This window comes from Tiliqua scincoides, chromosome 9 (assembly GCF_035046505.1).
Source record: "Tiliqua scincoides isolate rTilSci1 chromosome 9, rTilSci1.hap2, whole genome shotgun sequence".
Taxonomy (NCBI): domain Eukaryota; kingdom Metazoa; phylum Chordata; class Lepidosauria; order Squamata; family Scincidae; genus Tiliqua; species Tiliqua scincoides.
The window spans coordinates 20,753,970-20,773,573 of record NC_089829.1 but is presented as its reverse complement, the minus strand read 5'-3'; the positions used below and the strand labels follow the sequence as shown (position 1 = coordinate 20,773,573).

The following is a 19,604-nucleotide window of genomic DNA, read 5'->3' as shown; positions in this document are numbered from 1 at the left end:
GTGTGTGCCTGAATTAATAAGCAGGATGTATGTTGTCCACCAGGGTTTTCTTGGGTTCCCGGTTCAGCATCAAAAGAAGGAGAGAAGTCTAGAAGGAGGTCTAGAAGGAGAAGTCTAGAAGGAGAGGAGGTAATACTATTTAGAGTCAAGAACAGCTGTGCTGTTAAAATGTATTCTTTCTTTCTTTCTTTCTTTCTTTCTTTCTTTCTTTCTTTCTTTCTTTCTTTCTTTCTTTCTTTCTTTCTAACACTGCAAGTCTTTCTTACCTTTCATCAGATATGAATGAGATGCTTCACTCACACCGCACTGAGTATCAGATTGGCAAGGTGTGATTATTCCCTCAAATGGCAAGTTGCAGAGAAGAATTGTGCAGAAGAGGACATGTAAGGAGAGGACCAGATAGTTAAGGACACTGTGAGCACAGACATCATTAATGTCATGTCTGATACTGGGGTGGGGGGTGGCTAGTGGGGCCATTTTGGAGGAATTAACCAACATGAGATCTTTCCAGTCTAAATAGTAAGGAATTAATCCCACCACATGTGTGGTCCTTTTAGTAAATTTGATTCTTACTTTGTTGGCAAATTGATCCTGTTGGACTAAAAGGAGAAACAACAAGGAATTTTTTTTAAAAAAAAAGTCACAACAAGATTGCTACGTGCTTGGAGGGGATACAACCATCTTAGCGTGGCCAGAGTCAGCATGGACTGGGATGGACATTTGCGAGGCCCAGGCAGGCACTACTGAGGAAACCACTCACCACCAGGTAAGTAATACTTTGCCTCCCTCAAAGTGACTGCCAGAGAATCTCCTTCCTGGAGACAAACGTTCTGAGACTTGAGACATCTATAAATCCGGGAGCTGCGGCTGAGTTGCTCACTCAGTGAGAAGCCGAAGTAATCCAAAACTCATCACTTCCAGTTGAGGCAGTGGCATCATCAGGTGCGTATTTGGCTTCTAGCATGTTTATGGTGCTGTGCTATCAAGGCAAGCATTTCAGTTTCTGTTTTCGTGAAACTGTTTTCAGTTTCTTCTTCCTCTAGGCCTGACTGACTGAACCAGATGCAGCTCCCCAAGAGGAATTGTTTATCTCTCTGCAGACAAGTCCTTTACAGGTTGATAACGCATTATATCACTGCAATGTACGCCAAGGAGGTGGCTTCATATACTCCACAGCATTTCCAGATATCCAAAAGTGTCAACAGGAGAGAGAGAGAGAGAGAGAGAGAGAGAGAGAGAGAGAGAGACTATCATAGATGAAAAGCAAGTACTTTGTTGTAAATTTACAAGGTGGTGTAAAATTATATGACTGTTGAGTTTTTCAGAATATGGGCACCAGGGAGCATACAGAAAAAATGAAGACAGTTTTCTCATTGCTATGCAGCTCATTGGTGGTAGTACTGGAGGCAAAGGTGAGCAAGAATCCTCTACCTCCCATCCTCATACAGGGGAGGGCAGTCAGGCTGCATTTTGCAGCAGCTAATTGTGAGAATCTGCCTTCCTTCCTTTTGTTCATCTGCCACCATAGGTGTCGAGAATTTTTCCATAATCGGTCCAGCATGGAATCTCTTCCAGCCGGGATGGCGGTCCCTTTAACCAACCTTGTGTCACAATCACAGTGATGCTCCATTGCGTTTTGTAACATGCAGAGATTCAGGCCCACACAGCATAGCTCTCTAATGACAGTTGCTCAGACTGTCATCACACTTTGTGGCAGTGCTGGCCTTGTCTGTCTGTCTGTCAAGAAAATAGATCCAATTTGACTGGTCTGGAGAGGCCCTCACTACTTACCTGAAGAAAAATGCTGCTCCGAGGCCTCTTAACTGCAATTTATTGACTGGCTTGTCCCATCATTTGGCGGAATTCGTGCCCATCACCACAGAATCTTGTTCTCCAGTTCTGCTCCTCTTTATATGCACCTTCTACACCATCAGGCTCTATCCTGAGCCTAGCAGTCCACAGAGGGCTTCCCCCTGTCAGTGGTCCTCTCTCTCCCTAACAGCCTCCTGAAGAGCTTCCTTTCTCCAGCCCTGTGTCTCAGTCTTCCCCACTTTCCTTTGTCCCAGCCTTCTCCTGTCTCCTTGCCAGAGACCCACCTGTTTCCTGTCAATGTAAATTCCTCTCCTTCTCATTCCTTCCTTGATTTTTACCTGCAATGCCACCAACTTAGTCTGCTGTCTTTCTTCCCCTCTATCTCGTGCTCGCCACCTCCTGCTGAATCCTGCCTTTCTGTCTGTCTATCTTGTTTTTAGTCTTCCCAGATGTTTGTCTCACCTCTCCTCCTCCTCCTCCTCCATTTCCCTGCTTTACCTTCTCTTTCTTCTACCCTTTTCAGACTCCACACTTACTATGATCTGTTCCCTGTCTATCCTGCCTTTCTTTCAATCCTCCTGCCTCCACTTGCGTATGACCCTTGCTGACATGCCCGGGGTAGCACTGACTGCCATTTTAGGGGTCGGGAAGGAATTTTCCTCCAGGGCAGATTGGCCAGAAGTCCTGGAGGTTTTTTGCCTTCCTCCAGGCATCCAGCAGGGGTCACTCACTAGGCTAGTATTTAAAATGTATTTTAAGATGACTATAAATAAAAGCAAAATTAAACATACAGAAATAGCTTAAAATACATCTGTTAAAAATACCAGAAAGAATGAATAAATATATGATAAAATGAATTTTGCCTCCTTTTGTTTTTCATTCCTTGGGTTTTCACTCCTTGTTTTTCGTTCCTACCAGACTAGTTTCTGAGGCCGTTCCCTGCTGCCTCCCTACCAGCCACCAATCCCTATACCCCCTTACCCTAGAATGCACATTTTAGCACTTAGAAATCATTTTCTCCTTTGTTACAGCACATGTTCCCCCAAATGCTAAGAGCCTCAATTCAAACATGTGCACCCCCAACACTTCTGCAAGCCCAGATTTTGGCAATGGTGTCAATTAACAGTTTGCTGAGGGGGAGCAAAGGATGAAATGAAGCAGGCCCCTCCCCTTGTGCTCCTGGATAGTTTCCTGGTGCTATTACAGATTTCCTAGTGCAGCGGAGTTCAGAGCCCAGAGACTCAAACCAAGGAGGTACAAACTCGCATCAATCTGTGCGTTCAGTTCTTCATCCAGCTAAGCCTGTTAAGGCATCTGCCCCCTTGCTGGACTCAGCAGGGCTGTGAAACACCCCCCCCTCCCCACAAGATAGTTGCCACTGTGCCAAGCAAGCAGGTACAGTGTCCAGTGTAAATGAATATTGGTTTTCTCCAGGTGCAGACTTCATGACCGTCGTTCATGCTAGACAGTTGCAATGTGTGTCCTGTGGGTTGATGGTTAGAAGGCTGGTGCTGGTGCATAGTGTTCTGGTTCACACTGTGTTGTGGATCATCAGTAGCACATAACTCCAGGGCTGCCTGTCTTCATGGGCTCCTCCGTTTCCTTCCAGGCTCACTTCCAAGGTGCTGGTGGTAAACATCTACAAACCCCAAAGAGCCCACCATTCCTAAAAAAACAGGCCCCACCTTTTCTGTTCCATCACAAGCTTTAAGATCAAGAAGCGCTCCCTTAAGGATGCCACCTGCGTGCCAAATGGATCAACAAAGAGCATGGAGGGAGACTGTCTCATCTCAGTGGCTGCCAGATTTCATATCTGGAATTAGTCAGGTCATAGGGCCCCATGCCTCAGAGGACCCACCTGGTCAAGCCGGCCATGAGCCCTTGGTTATGACATAGTGCCCAGTGCACCAACAGGGGGTAAGGGATCCTATGGGGAGAGGGCAAAGTAAGGCAGAGGCCTCAACAACCTGGTGGCTGTGCTGGTGACTTCCCTCAACTTGTGGCCAGGACCTACCCTGTTCAAGCCATGTTACCCACCTCTGATCTGGAAGCACCCAATTAGAAACGCAGGACTGTGCCTTAAACAGGTAGTACAGGCAGAAAAGCGAGAGCACCTTTATCTGGTTACTGAACTACAGCTTGCTCCCTCCAGTCCCAAAACCGATTTTCACAGGATCCTCCCCTCAAAATATAGAGTGATTCATAGCCTTCCACTGTAAGAACAGGTGTAAGTTTCACATTGCTGAAGAAAGGCTGTGCCTTTTCAGGCTAAGTCATTGATGCAACCGTCAGTCTATTTGCTGACATCTAGGTACATTGAAAACCACAGTGCACAACCAAGACTCCCCCACCCACAGGGGTCAAATGGAAGTCTTTCTTAGCCCTGGCAGGGGGAGCTGGCAGGGATTGTCCTGGATCCTTCTGCAGGATGATAGACAAAACAGGGAGTTATATGTATCAAGATATGGATTTAATACTACAGCACAGAAAGTTTTCTCTGCAGTGAAAATAAAGCTGAGATTCCACAAGTAGAGGGATTCTGGAAGAGGATCAGGCACTCATTCCCCAGTTTCTGCTCTGTAGCAAGTAGGACAACATCTCATCGAAAAGGGAGGATGGAAGACATTTAGGCAGGTCTGGCCTACATTGACCCCAGTTCAAATTCCCCTGTGATCTAGAGCTAGGGCTTGATTGCTTCTGGGACAGAGCATGGTTAAAAACAGCTGCTTTGCTTCCTTGTACACTGGCAGTGGTTTTCCCCAGTGTCATCAGGTGCTCCGTTTTCTCTGGCAGGTGACGCATGCTACCCTGAGGCCAAGTATCCTTTTCACATCCAAGACCTCACACCTATCTCTCCATGGGAATCATAGGCTTTAGGCCTGTGCCAAGGATCTCAGTTGGCAGGAAAGGTCCTACATTCTGATACAAGCAAACAACTGCTGTTTCACTAAGGAACTGTCACGTAACCACAAAGGTTAGAATCATAGAGTTGGAAGGAACCTACAAGGTAATCTAGTCCAACATCTGCCAAAGCCAAAATGGCAATGTCCCTGTAGATGGCTATCCAGGCTTAATACTAGTCCAGCCCTGGGAATTGTTGTTTGGCAAAAGTGCAAAGAATTCTCTGGTTAGGCTTGGATCTCCCTTTGGTGAACCACAGTTCCCATGTTTCCATGGAGAAAAAGGACAATAAACCAGTTTGCCTATAGTGTAGCTATAGTTTCAGTTTCAGAATCCAAGCTGAGTTGCTTCTGCATGCTTGGTGAACAGAAGCTTGGAGCAACCAAAGATAGTGTGGGTGTGCAACATACCGTAGATACTCGCCTATAGTACGTGAAATTTTTGCCAAGTAATCAAGCTCCAATTATCACTTTGCCTTATCTCTGGGTCAATCAGAGGGCAAAGCCTTTCAACTCTGAAAAGTTTGTTTCTCAAGCTCAGACAGGTACCAAGTTTCTCAGGCAGCAGGCAGGCACAGCTCCTTAGAAGCAATTGGTTAACCTTTTATTCTCCTTCCTTCTGCTGCAGCCTGGTTCTGCTTGGCAAATGCTTCCAAAGCAGGTCTGTTTTTTGAAACACCAGGATGGGAATCCTCCTTTCCATTTGAAGCAGGCTACAATGCAATGCACCCTTACTTAAGAATAACACCCATGGAAAGCAGTGGGTCTACTTCTGAGTTAAAAGGGTTGCAAATAGATGCAGCTGCATCTCTCTGCTGTGAATTGAATTCCACATTCCCAGTTATGTGTTATGGGTTGTATGTTGTATGTAGAGCTTCTGGCTTTACACACCAAACACCTTAAAGGTGGATTTGATTCATGGATCTCCTGCAGTGGTTCCCAACCTTTTTCACTTGCATATCCCTTGGCAGCCCATTTCCATAAATTGTACCCTTTATATCAGCAAAATGTTTGTAATTAATAATACAAGCCCTCATCTCCTCTATATGAAAGCCCAGACTTCATGTATCCATCACATATTTTCTCTTTTCATCTGTCTGAAGAACAGTCTTTGCACTGTTTTGCACCAGAAATGTGCTGAGAAATTCTGGGTGATTGATCACTTTCCATATTATGTTTCAGCTTTTTTACTGTGCTGGTTTTCAATCACTTTCAATCACTTTCAATCAATTTCAAAGTACATGAATTGATGACCAAAAACTAGCTATTGGTGGGGCTTTCACAGCCAACTAGCTACCTCCCTTCCTGCCTTGCTGGTCCTTGCAAGGCATTCCTGTCTTGCAAGGCATTCTGGAGCATGACCTGCCTTTTTCTACCATTATTCCATTCTTTTTCAAGTACCCCTAAAGGTCCTGTTGAGTGTCCCTGGGAGTACATGAATACCAGGTTGGGAACCACTGTTTTACTGGTATGTTGTTTACAGTGCAATTACTCTGATAGTGCTTACAAAAAGGTGATGAAGACCAGAATTTAAAAAGAATAAAAATGTATCTTATGATCTTTTACTATGTTTTTAATAAATTAGTGACTACTAATTAGTGTCCCCCTGGGGGCTGGGGATAAGATTAGTGTCCCCTGGGGGCTGGGGATAAGAATAGGCCCTCAGTTTGGCTGTACTTGTCGTAAGAGGTGACTAAACAGCCACCGGGTAGATGGGACTCATCAGCCTGGGAAGGCAGCTCATCTGAGAGAAGGAAAACTCTGATCCCAAACCTCCACTGCCTTGTGGCTACATCCAGTTATGGAAAAGGCTTCAGGAGTCAACCTCGAGGCAAAATCTGGAGCCGGAGTCCCTGAGGTAGTTCATGACTGAACACAGTCACGTTCTGGCAACTCCTGCGACGCCACTGGAACCAACCGTATTGGCCTCTGCCTTTCCATTGGACCATTTCAGCGATGTGGAGAGGGGGGATTTGCTGCATGGGTGACAGCCTATCCTCCATACCTACTTTACCCAGGCTTCGCGCACTGGAGAGGACACTGTTCCAGAACCACCATTCAGAGCGTGACACCATAGTCTTCCGAGACTGAAGGATGCCAACTCAGTGACTACAGTTCTTAGGTAACAATTAATGGTGGGTTATTTTTCAGGATCTGGCCTCAAGTAAAATCAGACAAAACTATAGTCAGACACCCCCCTAAGTTTAACCCCCGACTTATCCGAGGGTCACAGAAAATTCCATGATTGTTGGCTCAAAACCTGCCCTCGACTTATCTGTGGGGTCGACTTATAGGCAAGTGTCTGCAGTGAGCCCTTGAAATTATTATCTGGTATCCACCCTTCTGTTTTAATTTGGGGGTGGCAAGCCTTGCATGTTTACTCACTGTGCTCAATTGGACTTACTCCCAGGCAAATTTGCATAGGATCATAGCCTTAATGTACCATTAGTGAACTAATCACTGTCTCTTATGCCCCAGTTCTATTTGTACCTTATGCCACTGAAACTCTTGTTCCAGTGGTTAAAGGCCCTTTACAGCTGTTGGAAAATGCTTCATGTCATTTGGTGTGGCCTGGCCATTTGTGTGGCCTGCAAGGGACAAGTGGCTGGGTTCATGTGCCTGTGGATTGGGGACACCCATCAGCAATGGTAAGTCAGCACAGGGGTGGGAGGGGAAGTGGGGACAGGGAGGAATGGGATGGGGAGGGAGAAGAACAGGGTGGTGATGGGGGAGGGGAGGATGGAGAATCTGGGCCAAGAGGGGGTTGGTATCAGTAGCAGTGGCACATGCCAGCCTCTCCCCCTTCCTGGCTTCAGCCTTCCAACCTAGGCCCACATGGACTTGTGCTAGTGAAATATCTGGTAGAGGGCCATGTAGTTTCAGTGGGCTGGCATGGGCTTACCCTGGGGCAAGAGAACAGGGTTTCCCTTACCCCAAAGAAGCCTCCACCGGCCAAATCTCCCTTGCGGGATACAGCATGCACCACACTGGCACATCACTGTGCAGGTCTTACTCCCAGGAAAGTGTGTATAGAACTGCAGCCAGGCAGCCCAATCCTACTCAACTCCTCTGCCATGCCCTGTCTGGCACATGCAGCCACTTCTGATAGCTCCCCAACCAAATGTCCAGCCCCTTTGCCCAAAAAGGTTGCCGACCCATGCTTTAGATGTTTCATTTTCTTAACCCTAGTTAATATTTCTTGAGCGATGGCTCCCTCTAGTGCCTGTTTTGCATGGGATGTTTGCTGAATACAGTATGTCTAAGGAAGCATGGAGGGGATCTAAAACTTGAGGGTGTTAGAGAAATTGAAGGTCCAGCGTAGTATTGTGACCATTGGTGACTCTGAGGTGGCTTATTCTAGGCCTAAAGGTATACAGTGCTGTGTGTTACAAGCTTTTTCATTGCATTGTAAGATCCATCTAATTGTTGTATAACCATTTGTTAGAAGCTGGAAAAAGGCATGCTTGTTAGTTGAAGATGTTTTTATTTAGGAATATGCCTTGAACATCATTTTATGGCATGAACTAGTGTTCTTCATAATGATTAGTGCTAAGCTCTATCAGTATTTTATAATGAGCAGCACCAAGGCCGATCAGTAGATAGAGATGGTGTATTGCTGGTTGCTTAGGTTACTCAAACAAGTTTTGGGGGTGTCATTTTGGGGAATCATAGGGTTTTGGAGAAATGGAAAGCTAAGAACATGTTTTATGCACATGTCAAAGTTTTGAGAAAAACAAGTGTGCTACGCATGCTTCATTTCATGTAATAGGTGTGCTCCAAATGAGGTGGTGGGATATTCTCTATAACTATGGATACAAATAAAGGTATGAAAACTTAGTGCACCTTCGTAATGTGCATTCCTTTATAGCTGACCTTCATCAGGCAATTGCTCATTAACGAGGGAGAAAAGATATATATCTTAACTTGAAACCGCTTGTGGTTGAGTGTGTAATTGTTCCAGCTCAGAATCCCGGGGGGGGGGGGAGCAACTGGTTCCTCAACAAGGACTTACAAAGGACACTATCATTTCAGGTGGTAGATGTTGGTGTCACATCTTGTAGTGCTTCCCTGTGCAGCAGAAACTCGGCTAAGCTATGACTTTTGTTCCACGATGTGCTTGAGTTTATTGTGCAGAGAGGCTAAAATGCAATTCTCCCACCTACACTCACAAGTGGTACAGTCTGTCCTGCCACCTCAGGACTCTATCGCCTTGTTCTATTCAGAGGCATCACTTACTGCATCACCAGGCATCACCTGCTGCAGACATTAATTGCTTCACCCCCATGATGGTCCTCGTCCTGTACCAGACCATACAGAATAAATTACAATATCATATGCACAACCTAAATGCAGTGGCAACACTAGAATTGGTGTAACCCCCACTAACTTTATTTACTTGTTTTAATATGTAACAGTATTTTAATATATCATAGTACATTTCGCCCAACAGATCGGAAACCAACCAAAAAAAAAACCAGTGGCCAACTTGATGGCACTCACACAACTGAATTAGCTCTGATACATGGAAATGAGAGCTGACTCATACTAACACTGTATTGGTCCCCTGCAGTGTCTTAGTAACACCTCATTAGCTCTCAGAACAAACCATCTCATTGGTTAGTTTTGTTAAGAAAATCCATTTTTTGTTATATAAGGCAGTTGTGTTTTCCTTTTCAGGTTATTTGGCCACAATGGTTGATATAATACAGATATTTAAATACAGTTTGTTTCATTGCTTTCTGCATGGAATTCAGCATTGAATGATATATAATATGATGGTATTATATTGGTATATAAAATACCAAGATTTCACAATTTTGGTGATGTCACCACCACCCCACCTCAATGTGTCACCCGGTGCCGTTTCCCCCCTGCACCTTCCTAGCAATGCCACTGGTTCTACTGCATTTCTTAGCCAGACCTGGGACAGCAATGCCACTATGTGTTCAGTGCGCAGTACACAGGGTCTACTCCCAGTTGCAGCTTTTAAATGAATGCATATTTGTTTATGCAGAACAGATTTCCACCGTCAGTCATGCTATTCAGCAACTCATGAGACGACAACAAGCCAATCCCCACGGTAGCGAGCAGAGAGGTGGAAATTGGCCAGAACAAGTTACTCCACCTCAAGTTCAACAGAACTCAAGAGACGAGTGAGGCATAGTAAGTCCAGAGTGGCTGGCTGCCTCTGAGTTAGCATGTCTGGATGCAATTTCCACAGCGTCTTGGTGACTGGCGCCAATAGGGGAATCGGCCTGGAACTGGTGAAGCAGTTCTTGAGGAAACCCAAGCCTCCCAAATGGGTCTTTGCCACTTGCCGGGACCCACAGGGAGGAAAAGCACAGGTGAGAATTGGGAGTTTGGGTCTGGTTGTCCTTTTCAGGAAGCAATAGTTTTAGACAGCAGAGTTCTGCATGCAGGAGAAGGGAGGAGGCATTCAAAAATGTTTTTGAGCACCGTCCGGCTTTACTAGCCAAGGTGGCAATCTCCTCTTAGCAGCAACCACAAAAACAGTCCCTTGTGTTGCATATAGTTCAACTGTTAGGATTTACCAGGTAGGTCCTCGTCTTCTAGTCCAAATCCCTGGAAAAACACTGTTCCTGTTTAATCCCTCTTTCTTTGTTGCCTTTTTGGCTGCCTTCTAAACAAGAACTGCTGAATTTGTTTTCATTCTATATGGTTCAGCTCCCTTCAAGTTCTGGAATTTAAAACTGTATCTGGGGTGAGGTTTGGGCACCGTGCATGCATATGGACTGTTGTGTGTGTGTGTGTGTGTGGTGTGTGGGGAGAATCTTCAGTCTCTTGTGTCATTGCTGCTCCCCATAAGAAATAAAAAACAACTGCTAGATCAGCCCAAAGGGACCCATCTAGTCCAGCACCCTGTTCCCCACAGAGACCCATCGGTTGTCCCTGTAAGGGACAAGGACGAGAGAAAGCACACCCCCTCTCCAGTTGTTGCTCCCCTGCACCAGGTGCTCAGAGACAGGCTGCCACTGAACCCCAAAGCACTTTATTGTAATTAGTATCAGCTGGGTCTCAATGTACAGCTTCACGGTTCTTGCTAGATTTTTGACACCTTTGGCTGAACAGCATCAGAGTGCTGAGCAAATACGGGTCATACAATGAACAGAAATCTCAGCTTCGCTTGGTGCAGAAGTTTGTCTTGTCATAGAATGGAGATGTGGAGCTTGCCGTGGTTCGTCCCCTGAACACAAATGCTTTTCTGATTGCAGGACCTGAAAGCTCTGGCTTCCAAACATCCCAATCTTGTCATCTTGCAGCTGGGTATGTCCACTCAATGGCTCTTTTCTTTCCCTCCCTTTTGTACTTTCAACAAGGTTCACTTCTGGAACCAACATGGCGAGAATGAGCAATGCCAACACGACCGCCAGGGTGCTTCTTTGGCAATGCTCTACATTTTGTCTCCTTGCATCTGCTACGGTCGGGTGGCGCTGCAAACAACACAAGTGCCCTCTGGCTCCCACTCCGGGCAGGAAAGATACAGGTTCCTTGATGAAGGGCTCCTGCCAGAACTTGTCATCTTTGCTCTGTGTAGACCTGTCAGCCCCGTCTGTGCCATTCTTTTGAGAAACAAGTTTGTCCCAAGACTACCTGCAGAGGAGCGAAGATGAGGGCAGTTATTCCTGAGCATCAAGGCCTACTAAAAGCTCCTCGTTGTCCATGCAGCCAAAGAGCCTTTCCCCATTCAGGAAACCCAAAGGGAGGCCCAAGAGGCCCCCACAGGACTGGGTCAAAACCTCCCAGTGCCTGAGCTGGCACCCCCTGATATGGTAGAGCACTAGGCCTTGCCTCCCCCTGCCCTCCTCATGCTCCCTGGGTTAAAAAAACAAAGAGGGAACACAGTGGGAGTGTAGAGGAGAAAAGAGGAGCATTGAGATGGTGGGAGAAGCCTTGAGTGGGACAGGTGACAGAGGTGCATGAGTGGTTCTCCCAAGATAGTGGCATAGCTGACCAGTGTGCCAGTCTGAGGCATGCAGGTCGTCCTGCCACACCTCCAGTCCCCCTTCACCCTGGAAGTAATTGCACAAAGTGATGACATCACTGCAATTATTTCCAGAACACTCAGGGCTAGGCCGCCTGCTTTGGAAGAAGTGGGTGGCTTGGCTCTGAGCAACCGCACCAAGAATGACTGCAGGGGTGGTCAGTAGAACCTGCCCACCCCCACAGCCATTCTCAGCATGGTTGCGCTGCCATTGGGAGCCACCATGCCAAGAACGGCTGTGAGGGGGGCAGACTCTCCCACCCACCCCGACGGTCATTCTTGGTGTGATTGCACACCGCTCCGAGAAAGCCCAGCTGCTTCTTGAATAAGCGGGTTGCCTTGCACAAAACAGCCCTGCTGCAAGTGAAGTGGGCAGGACCACAGCAAGTGGATCGCCGGCATTGCCCCCCCCACGGAGTGCCACCCAATGTCACAGCATCCCTGGGGCCCCCCTCAGCTATGCAACTGCCCCAGGAAGCTGTGGTTGTTTGTGAATAAGGAAAGGGAAACTGGAATTGTGCAAGGTGGGAGAAAAAAGCAGAGGAATCCATAGACCAAGGGGAACTTCCTGCAGCTCTGAACCAAAGGAAGAGGACTGGAGGAGAAGGCAAAAGACATGCTCTCTCTTCCTCTATCTTGCCCTCAATCCAGGGCTACCAACTTTGGTTAAAGCTATTCCTGATGATTTTTTTTCCTGCACCAGAATGATTTGTTGAAAACTCTTGGAAGTGCTCTAGGGTTGCTTTCAATCATCATGCTATCAGAGGTGGATGCTGATTCCAGAGGCGTGGCAGTCCTCCCTCTTTTCTGAGGCCCCAGGGAACCCATCCTGGGAACATACGTAAAAGCGAGTCACCAGTGAAAACAGAGGCACCAAATGACACCTGAACCTCAGGCCTGAACACGTTTTGATGGGCTTAAACATTCCGTGGGGGATTATGAAGTCTCTCTTAGGCGATAGATAGAGAGAAATGTAGCATTCTGATCTCAGCAGATTGACAAGCACGAGTCTTGACCTAACATAACCTAATGAATTTGTTCTCATAAAGTGGAATGAGCACCATTTTGAAAGGACTGGACAATGTCATGGGGTAGAGTCCAGCAACGTCTGCTAGCCTCCAACTGGATTTCCCTTCCAAGTGGCTCTGACCATATTTTTGGAGGCGGTTGGAGGGAAATTCCAGCTGAGGGGCATTCAGAGAAGGTGTGTGTGAGTGGGGAAAGGTGTCTGTTACTCTTGGTTGGGGGCTTCCCAGAGGCATCTGGTTGGCCTCTTTGGGACAGGATGCTGCTGGCGGAGACAGACCCAACAGGGTCTTTCATATATGCTCTTAAGAGAAATCGCAGCAGATTCTTCACTCCCTTTGTGAACCTGGCTTTGTGTTTCTCTTGAGGCCAGCCCTCTTTGCTTGTCACCCTGCTTGAAGCCTGCTTGTTTTCATTTGCCCTCATTCGTCTGTGCCCTCATTGCCTGCCTCCTCTCATCTTCCCCTTCCTCTGCTGGCTCCCTCACTGCCAAAGTTCAATGAGAAGCTCCTTGTGAATCATTTTTTGCTATTTGTCTTTTTTCTGGAAACTTTGTCCTTAAAGACCCATAAATGAATGGTGTTGTGATAAATGATTATATTATCCTCCTCCTCTTCCTCATTATTAACCAGCAAGTAGTATGCTGGATTGGTAACTTTTCTTATCCAAGTGGAGTACAATGGCAGACCCAGGTTTCTGGCAAAGCTGTGGGGTAAAGTTTGGCACTAGCCCCCCCCATGGCATACCCACCCACATCTGATGTACTGCCAGGGGCAAGGAAGGCATAGTGTTGACTTGGCTGGGTGGGACTCCAAATAGGTGTGGGCCTTTGTCTAGTGTCCAACCTGGTTAACACCTAACCATCTTGTCTGATCTGGGAAGTTAAGCAGGGTCAGGCCTGGTTAGTACTTGGATGGGAGACCGCCTGGGAATACCAGGTGCTGTAGGCTTATACCATAGTCTTTCGAGACTGAAGGTTGCCAACCATTCTTCTTAATGTGCCAGCCCTTAGCTTTGTGCTGTTGTGCATCAAGCAGGCTGAGTGCCTTCCCACCTCCAAAACACCCCATATGCCTTTATGTATGTATACTTATTTTATATTTTACAAAAAAAAAAATCATAAACTTTTATATATTGTTGTAGAACTCTTCTAGGAATTGGTGATGGAGGAGGAGGGTTGGTGATGTCACGTGTCTACCCAATAGGTGCCCCACACACCTGGTGCTGCCATTGTTCAATTGATCCTTACTGAAAACCTTCAATCCTTATTATTCTTTTCCTTCAGCTCAGTCCAGAACATGCAGGTGTGTGTTGGGGCTGGAAGAGCAACAGCACTTTCAACTCCTTCCCTTCAACTGCTAATTCTGTTTTCACCCATTGTAACGTCTGTCAGAGATGAAGGAGAAGGATTCAGCATTCTTTGTTGCAAGAGTAAATGTGCGTGTTTGTAAAAGATGAGAATAAAGTGATCGGTTTGGCCCAGGCATGCATCTCCAAGAGGATTATAAACTTGGCAGAAGTAAGAGTTAACTCCCATGTCAACCATGTGGCTCCTAGACAAAAAAAATCACCCACAATCCACAGCGGTCTCTTTGTTGATGCTGCTTTTGTCACCATCTCCATCCCTCAACATGTTTCCAGAAGTTCCATTAGCTTCTCATGTTATTATGCTGTCTGCAATTGATTGTTAAATTCCAGTGCCAAGGTCTGCCCACATCTAAGGCAAAGTGCCAAATGTGGCTCCCCTGACTGGGTCATGCCCTGAGGTACAAAGAGCATCTCTGCTCTTCTCCTTCTTCAGTGCACAAATAAGATCTTCATTCTCTATGAAGATGTCTTTCTTTGACCAGGGCCAGGTCATTCATGAAGCTGAGTGAGGTGGTCACCTCAGGTACTTGATTGGTAGGAGATGTCTGATTACCCACAGAGGCTCTCTCTGAGGTAGCCAAGCCAGAACACACACCTGCATCTACAACTTGATCTTAAGAAGCCTGGTCCATCTGATAAGTATATGACCACCTGGGCATTCCCAACTGCCCTGAGCAGGTGGGCTTGGATGTCCAATCAGCTGCTGTTTGCAAATTCCAGCAGATGGGTTGGCTCAAGATAATTGTCCTAGCTGGATCTAAATGAAGATAACAATGAATCTGCAAAATGACCTGTCTGTTGAGCCAGGTTGTCTTTCTGAAATGATGTCATGGTGTTTCAAGGAAGCCTCTTTCCTGTTCAACCTTATATTGAGGGTTTCCATAAAGAGAACTGATGGGGACCAAGAAGAGCTTGTTCATCACATGATCCCTCCCCTAAAAATCAAGCTACAACCACACCTTCAGTAGCTGTCATGCAATGTCATCCAACCCGGTTCTGACTACTGACAGACAGATTCCCCAGGATTTCAGGGAGGGGTCTTTCCCATCACCTGCTACCTTTTAACTGGAGATGAGGCTGAAGGGGTTGAATCTGGGACCTAAGGCACACAGAACATGTGCTCTGCAGCTCAAGTGTGGCACATCTGTTTATCCCCATTTATCTCATCCTGTAAACTTGATGCACAAGTTGAGGGCTTTGGGTTGTGTGGGTCGCCAGACCAGGCATTTCAGACATAAGGACTGTGGGCCGAATGCAGCCTCCAGAAGTAACTTATCTACCACCCTGCATTATAATTGATCTCTCTCAACTTGATAATTGGGCTCGCTCGTATCCTGAAATTATAAACAAGATTTGCATATTTTCTCTTCTGTCATTTGCAGCTAATGAGTTTCTATATCACAACAAAGTTTCTGGTCATCATCTGCTTAGTGATGTCACTTCTGACCCTCAGCAGGCACTAACTTCAGCCCTCTTTATGAAACTGTTTGACATCCCTGCTCCAGACAGAAGAGAATGTCAGAATTGATGAGTTTGGTGTTTGTATTTTGCTTATTAGAAAGAATGCTGTCAGCTGCTGTGGGCCCAGGAGACAGAGCGGGTTATAAATTAGATTATCAGGTCCCTGCCCCAAGGACCTTACTATCTAACTTGGGTTGTAATTAAGATTGGGGTGAGGAAAAGGAAAAGTACAGAGAAGGTTATGGTTATAAGAAATGAAGTGACTAAGGGCCCAATCCTATCCAATTTTCCAGTGCCGGTGCTGCTGTGCCTATAGGATATGCACTGCTTCTTGTGTTGGGGAGGCAGTCTTGGAGGCCTCCTCAAGGTATGGGAACATTTGTTCCCTTACCTTGGGGCTGCACTGTGGCTCCCCCAGGGCTGGAAAGTCAGCTATGATTGGGCCCTAAGAGCAGTGACACCTTCTCAGACTATTTCAGATGGGTCAGTAACATAGCTAGAGGGGTGCAAATTGCTAAGTTTTTCATGGTGCCTGACCATGCCGTGTAAGTGCCCCCCCCCAATGTGAAAAACTTAGTGATTTGCACCCTTCTGGTTACGCTGCTGAGTTGGGTTCACTGATACCCAATGGAACAAAGTTGACTTTTGACTGATGGGATCAGTCTAAACTATACTCAAACCATTTTTGACAACGACAAGAATGGACCTAAACAATGCACTTGATGAATCCTGTGTGCTCTTTCCATAGAGTCCACAGATGAAGCGAGCATCAGGGCTGCAGCAGAGGAAGCCACCGCCCACTTGGCCGGAACGGGGCTGAATTTGCTGATCAACAATGCCGGTGTCATGCCACCAAGCACCCTGGAGACAATGACCAAGGAGAATACGCTGAGCGTGTACCAAATCAATGTCGTTGGCCCAATGCTGGTGACTAAGGTAGAGACAGGGGACAAACACACACTATGAGCAAGGGAAAAATAGTTGCAAAAATGCTCCAGAATGTGGGGAAGGGAGAAAGGGAAGGAGGTAGCTTTGTGACATTACAGGCATTGATCAATCAGTGCCTTCCATAGTTCACTTTTGCTGCAAATGTGCACAACTGGCAATTTTCTGAGCTTGATCCTCGGGAGGAAAAACAGATTTGATTCAACACTGTGGGGTTGCATGCTGACGTATCTTCAAGTAGTGGGTGGGGGTGGAATTTTCTGGCACAGACAGGAAAGGCTGGGCCATAACCCATGTGCTGCTTTGACCCAAGCCTGCATGCTGTCCCCCGTGGCATGCAAAGCACACCATGCAAATTTTCACATCCATGCTGTCCCGTCGAAGCTTCTCTTCTTGCCTTGCTATTTGCCACCCCTTCCTGCTCTCTGTCATTTCAAAAGGGAATAGAGAGAGGAAATGGAGAGGAGATGAGAATGCAGGGATAGAGTGGTGGCTCATCTCCCACTTCCTCTGTCCTTCTCCCACTCAGATTAAAATTCAGACAGAGAGCAAGGAGGATGGAATTAGTAGCAGCAGCAGGAGTAAGGCAGCTAGTGGAGGTAGCAGATGGCCTGGCCAAGGTGCTGATCTGGATCTATGGTACCTATGGGCTCAATGAATAGCTCATGCTAGAGCTGGGATGGCACTGAGGTTGAAACACTGGGGTATTTCTCCACAGGCATTCCTGCCCCTGCTGAAGACGGCAGCAAAGAAAAGCGGTGAGAAGCGGTTGAGCTGCAGTAAGGCAGCAGTGATCAACATTACCACCATTGGCGGCTCCATTGGGAATCCTCCCAGCCTGAATACATTTCCGGTCATTGCTTACCGCTGCAGCAAGGTAACATGGCAAACGGTTCCGTGCAGTGGCACCCTATATGTGGAACTCCCTGCCACTGGAGGTCATAAGTACATAAGAACAGCCCCACTGGATCAGGCCATAGGCCCATCTAGTCCAGCTTCCTATATCTCACAGCGGCCCACCAAATGCCCCAGGGAGCACACCAGATAACAAGAGACCTGCATCCTGGAGATCAGATGATCTCCCTCATTGCCAGCACTTCAGTGACCACTGAAGACCTACTTATTTCATTAAACTTGAGGGAAAGGGGAGTGATTGGTTTGCTCTTGGTTTCTCTGATTGCCTTGTGATTTGTTTTTCTTGCTGCTTGTTATATGCTGAATTTCTTATTGCTTCATTGTTCCACTTGATAGTTCTTTCTTGTTGACTTTAGGTGAATCTGTTAACTGCTTGGGTATCTCCCCATTGAGAAAAGAATGGCAGGATATAAATGCTTGAATAAATACATCCACTCTCACCTGCTCCACTCACCCCCAGTGTCCTGGCCAAACAGTTCAAATGTATTTGCTGTATTTATAATTTTTTTGTTTTAAAAAAGAACCGGCCAACAGGAAAGCAGCTTACAAATGCAGAAAGCGATTTCAAATAGATCCCTGCAAACAGTATAAAAGCAGAAGGGCAGGCCCACACCAATACGGCAAAAGTCTGTTGCCAAAAAGGTTCAAAGGCAGCTTCTGAGCATTGCTGCTGCTGCTGCTGTCACTACTCCTTCTGTAGAAGTCCAGAGATCTGCTTGACTATACCCCAGTTACAAATGGCTCCCGCAGTGGGTCCTGAACCTGTCGCATCATCACAAAACGTTCGACAACAGGCCTGTGACATCACAGCACAGACCAAGGAAGTCTGCGACATGATCCTAGCATCAAGGCCAGCCTTAGGAGCTACGGGGCCCAACGGGAAACATTTTTTGCTGGGCCCCAGGTTCACACCAACGTCTGTAGAATCTTAGAGTTACAAATAAAATTTATTATAGACTTTATATCTCTGGAAAGCTATCAAAATGTGCACTGAAAAAGTGCATGTGAGTTAATGGACCAAATGGATACCAGTACATTTTAATAAAAAATTGCATACAAGATGAGGGTAAATTATCCTAGCACAAGGGCTCTTTAGGCGTGGGGCCCAACTGGGAGCAATTGGTTCAATTGGCTTTAAACCAACCCTGCTTAGCATCCATTGCCAAGGGGCCTCAGCTGTGCCCAGTTTGTGCTTGTGCTGCTCAAGTCCACATTCATCCTTCTAACCGCATCATTCTCCTTCTTGCTCCTTCTCCAGACAGCTCTTAATATGCTGACCCAGTGCCAGTCGCTGGAGTATAATAACGATGGCATCCTGTGTGTTGCCATCCATCCAGGTTGGGTGAAGACAGACATGGGAACAGAAAAGGTATGTTGCTTTAAGAGGCTGCCATTAGTTTAGCAGATGTGGCATTAGCCTCTGTGTGACAAAGGAGAGTGATGGTTGTGAGGTGGCCAGGAAAGAAGCACAACTGCCATTAAGATCCAGCTGCATAACTGGACTTTGTAAGTGAGTTTCAGCTTTCATTGCCCATGTCGAGGAGCTGACTGGAGTCTTCCATCCTTCCCTCTAAGGAGGGGCCATAACCAAGTGGTAAAGCCCTGCTTTGCACGCAGAAAGCCTCTGGTTCAATCCCCAAAGTTTCAAGGTAGGGCTGGCCCCAAACCCTGGGGAGTTGCTGCCAGTCGGTGTCTGACAATAGTGAGGGGAACCAAGGGTCTGACTCAGCAGAAGGCAGTTTGTTTCCTGTTCTTGGGACGTCTACATCCTGGGTATATCCGGATCTTTCAGCATGGATCCCCATCCCTATGCAAAATAGGTTGTGTCACAGCAGCTGCTGGAAAATGTGACCTACTTTGCAAGCCCCATAGAAGGCTAGCTGCTAGGAATTTGAAGCATTTCCTAGGCTTGGGCCCCTGAATTTCTTAGGCTGCTGTTTCCGCACTGCTCAGTGCATTGGCAGCAACAGGAATGACACTCCCACAGTCAGGTTCCTAATCCTCATGACAGGTAACTTTTTTTAACGCACTCAAAATGTGTATGCGTGTGATCAATGCAGGCAGAGCTGACTGTGCAAGAAAGCGTACGTTGCATCATAGGCACAATCTCCACCCTCTCTGAAGAGCAAAACGGTCGCGTGGTGAATTGGGAAGGAAGACCTGTGCTTTGGTGA

General features: G+C 46.7%; 1 protein-coding gene across 1 annotated transcript; it reads left to right on the top strand.

Annotated features, from left to right (window-relative positions):
* The first annotated feature begins 9,910 nt into the window (after window positions 1-9,910).
* LOC136660500 (C-signal-like) lies at window positions 9,911-19,604 on the top strand. Its single transcript, XM_066637712.1, has 6 exons — window positions 9,911-10,057; window positions 10,946-10,997; window positions 16,319-16,506; window positions 17,234-17,392; window positions 18,689-18,799; window positions 19,491-19,604. Exons 1-6 carry the CDS (start codon window positions 9,911-9,913, stop codon window positions 19,602-19,604), a joined length of 771 nt encoding a protein of 256 aa, XP_066493809.1.

Bases quoted from the DNA above. Each gene is read 5' to 3' on its own strand.
- LOC136660500 (XM_066637712.1), top strand. From the start codon at position 9,911: ATGTCTGGATGCAATTTCCACAGCGTCTTGGTGACTGGCGCCAATAGG. The intron at 10,998-16,318 runs GTATGTCCACTC...CTCTTTCCATAG, and splicing joins TCTTGTCATCTTGCAGCTGG to AGTCCACAGATGAAGCGAGC. The intron at 16,507-17,233 runs GTAGAGACAGGG...ATTTCTCCACAG, and splicing joins GCCCAATGCTGGTGACTAAG to GCATTCCTGCCCCTGCTGAA.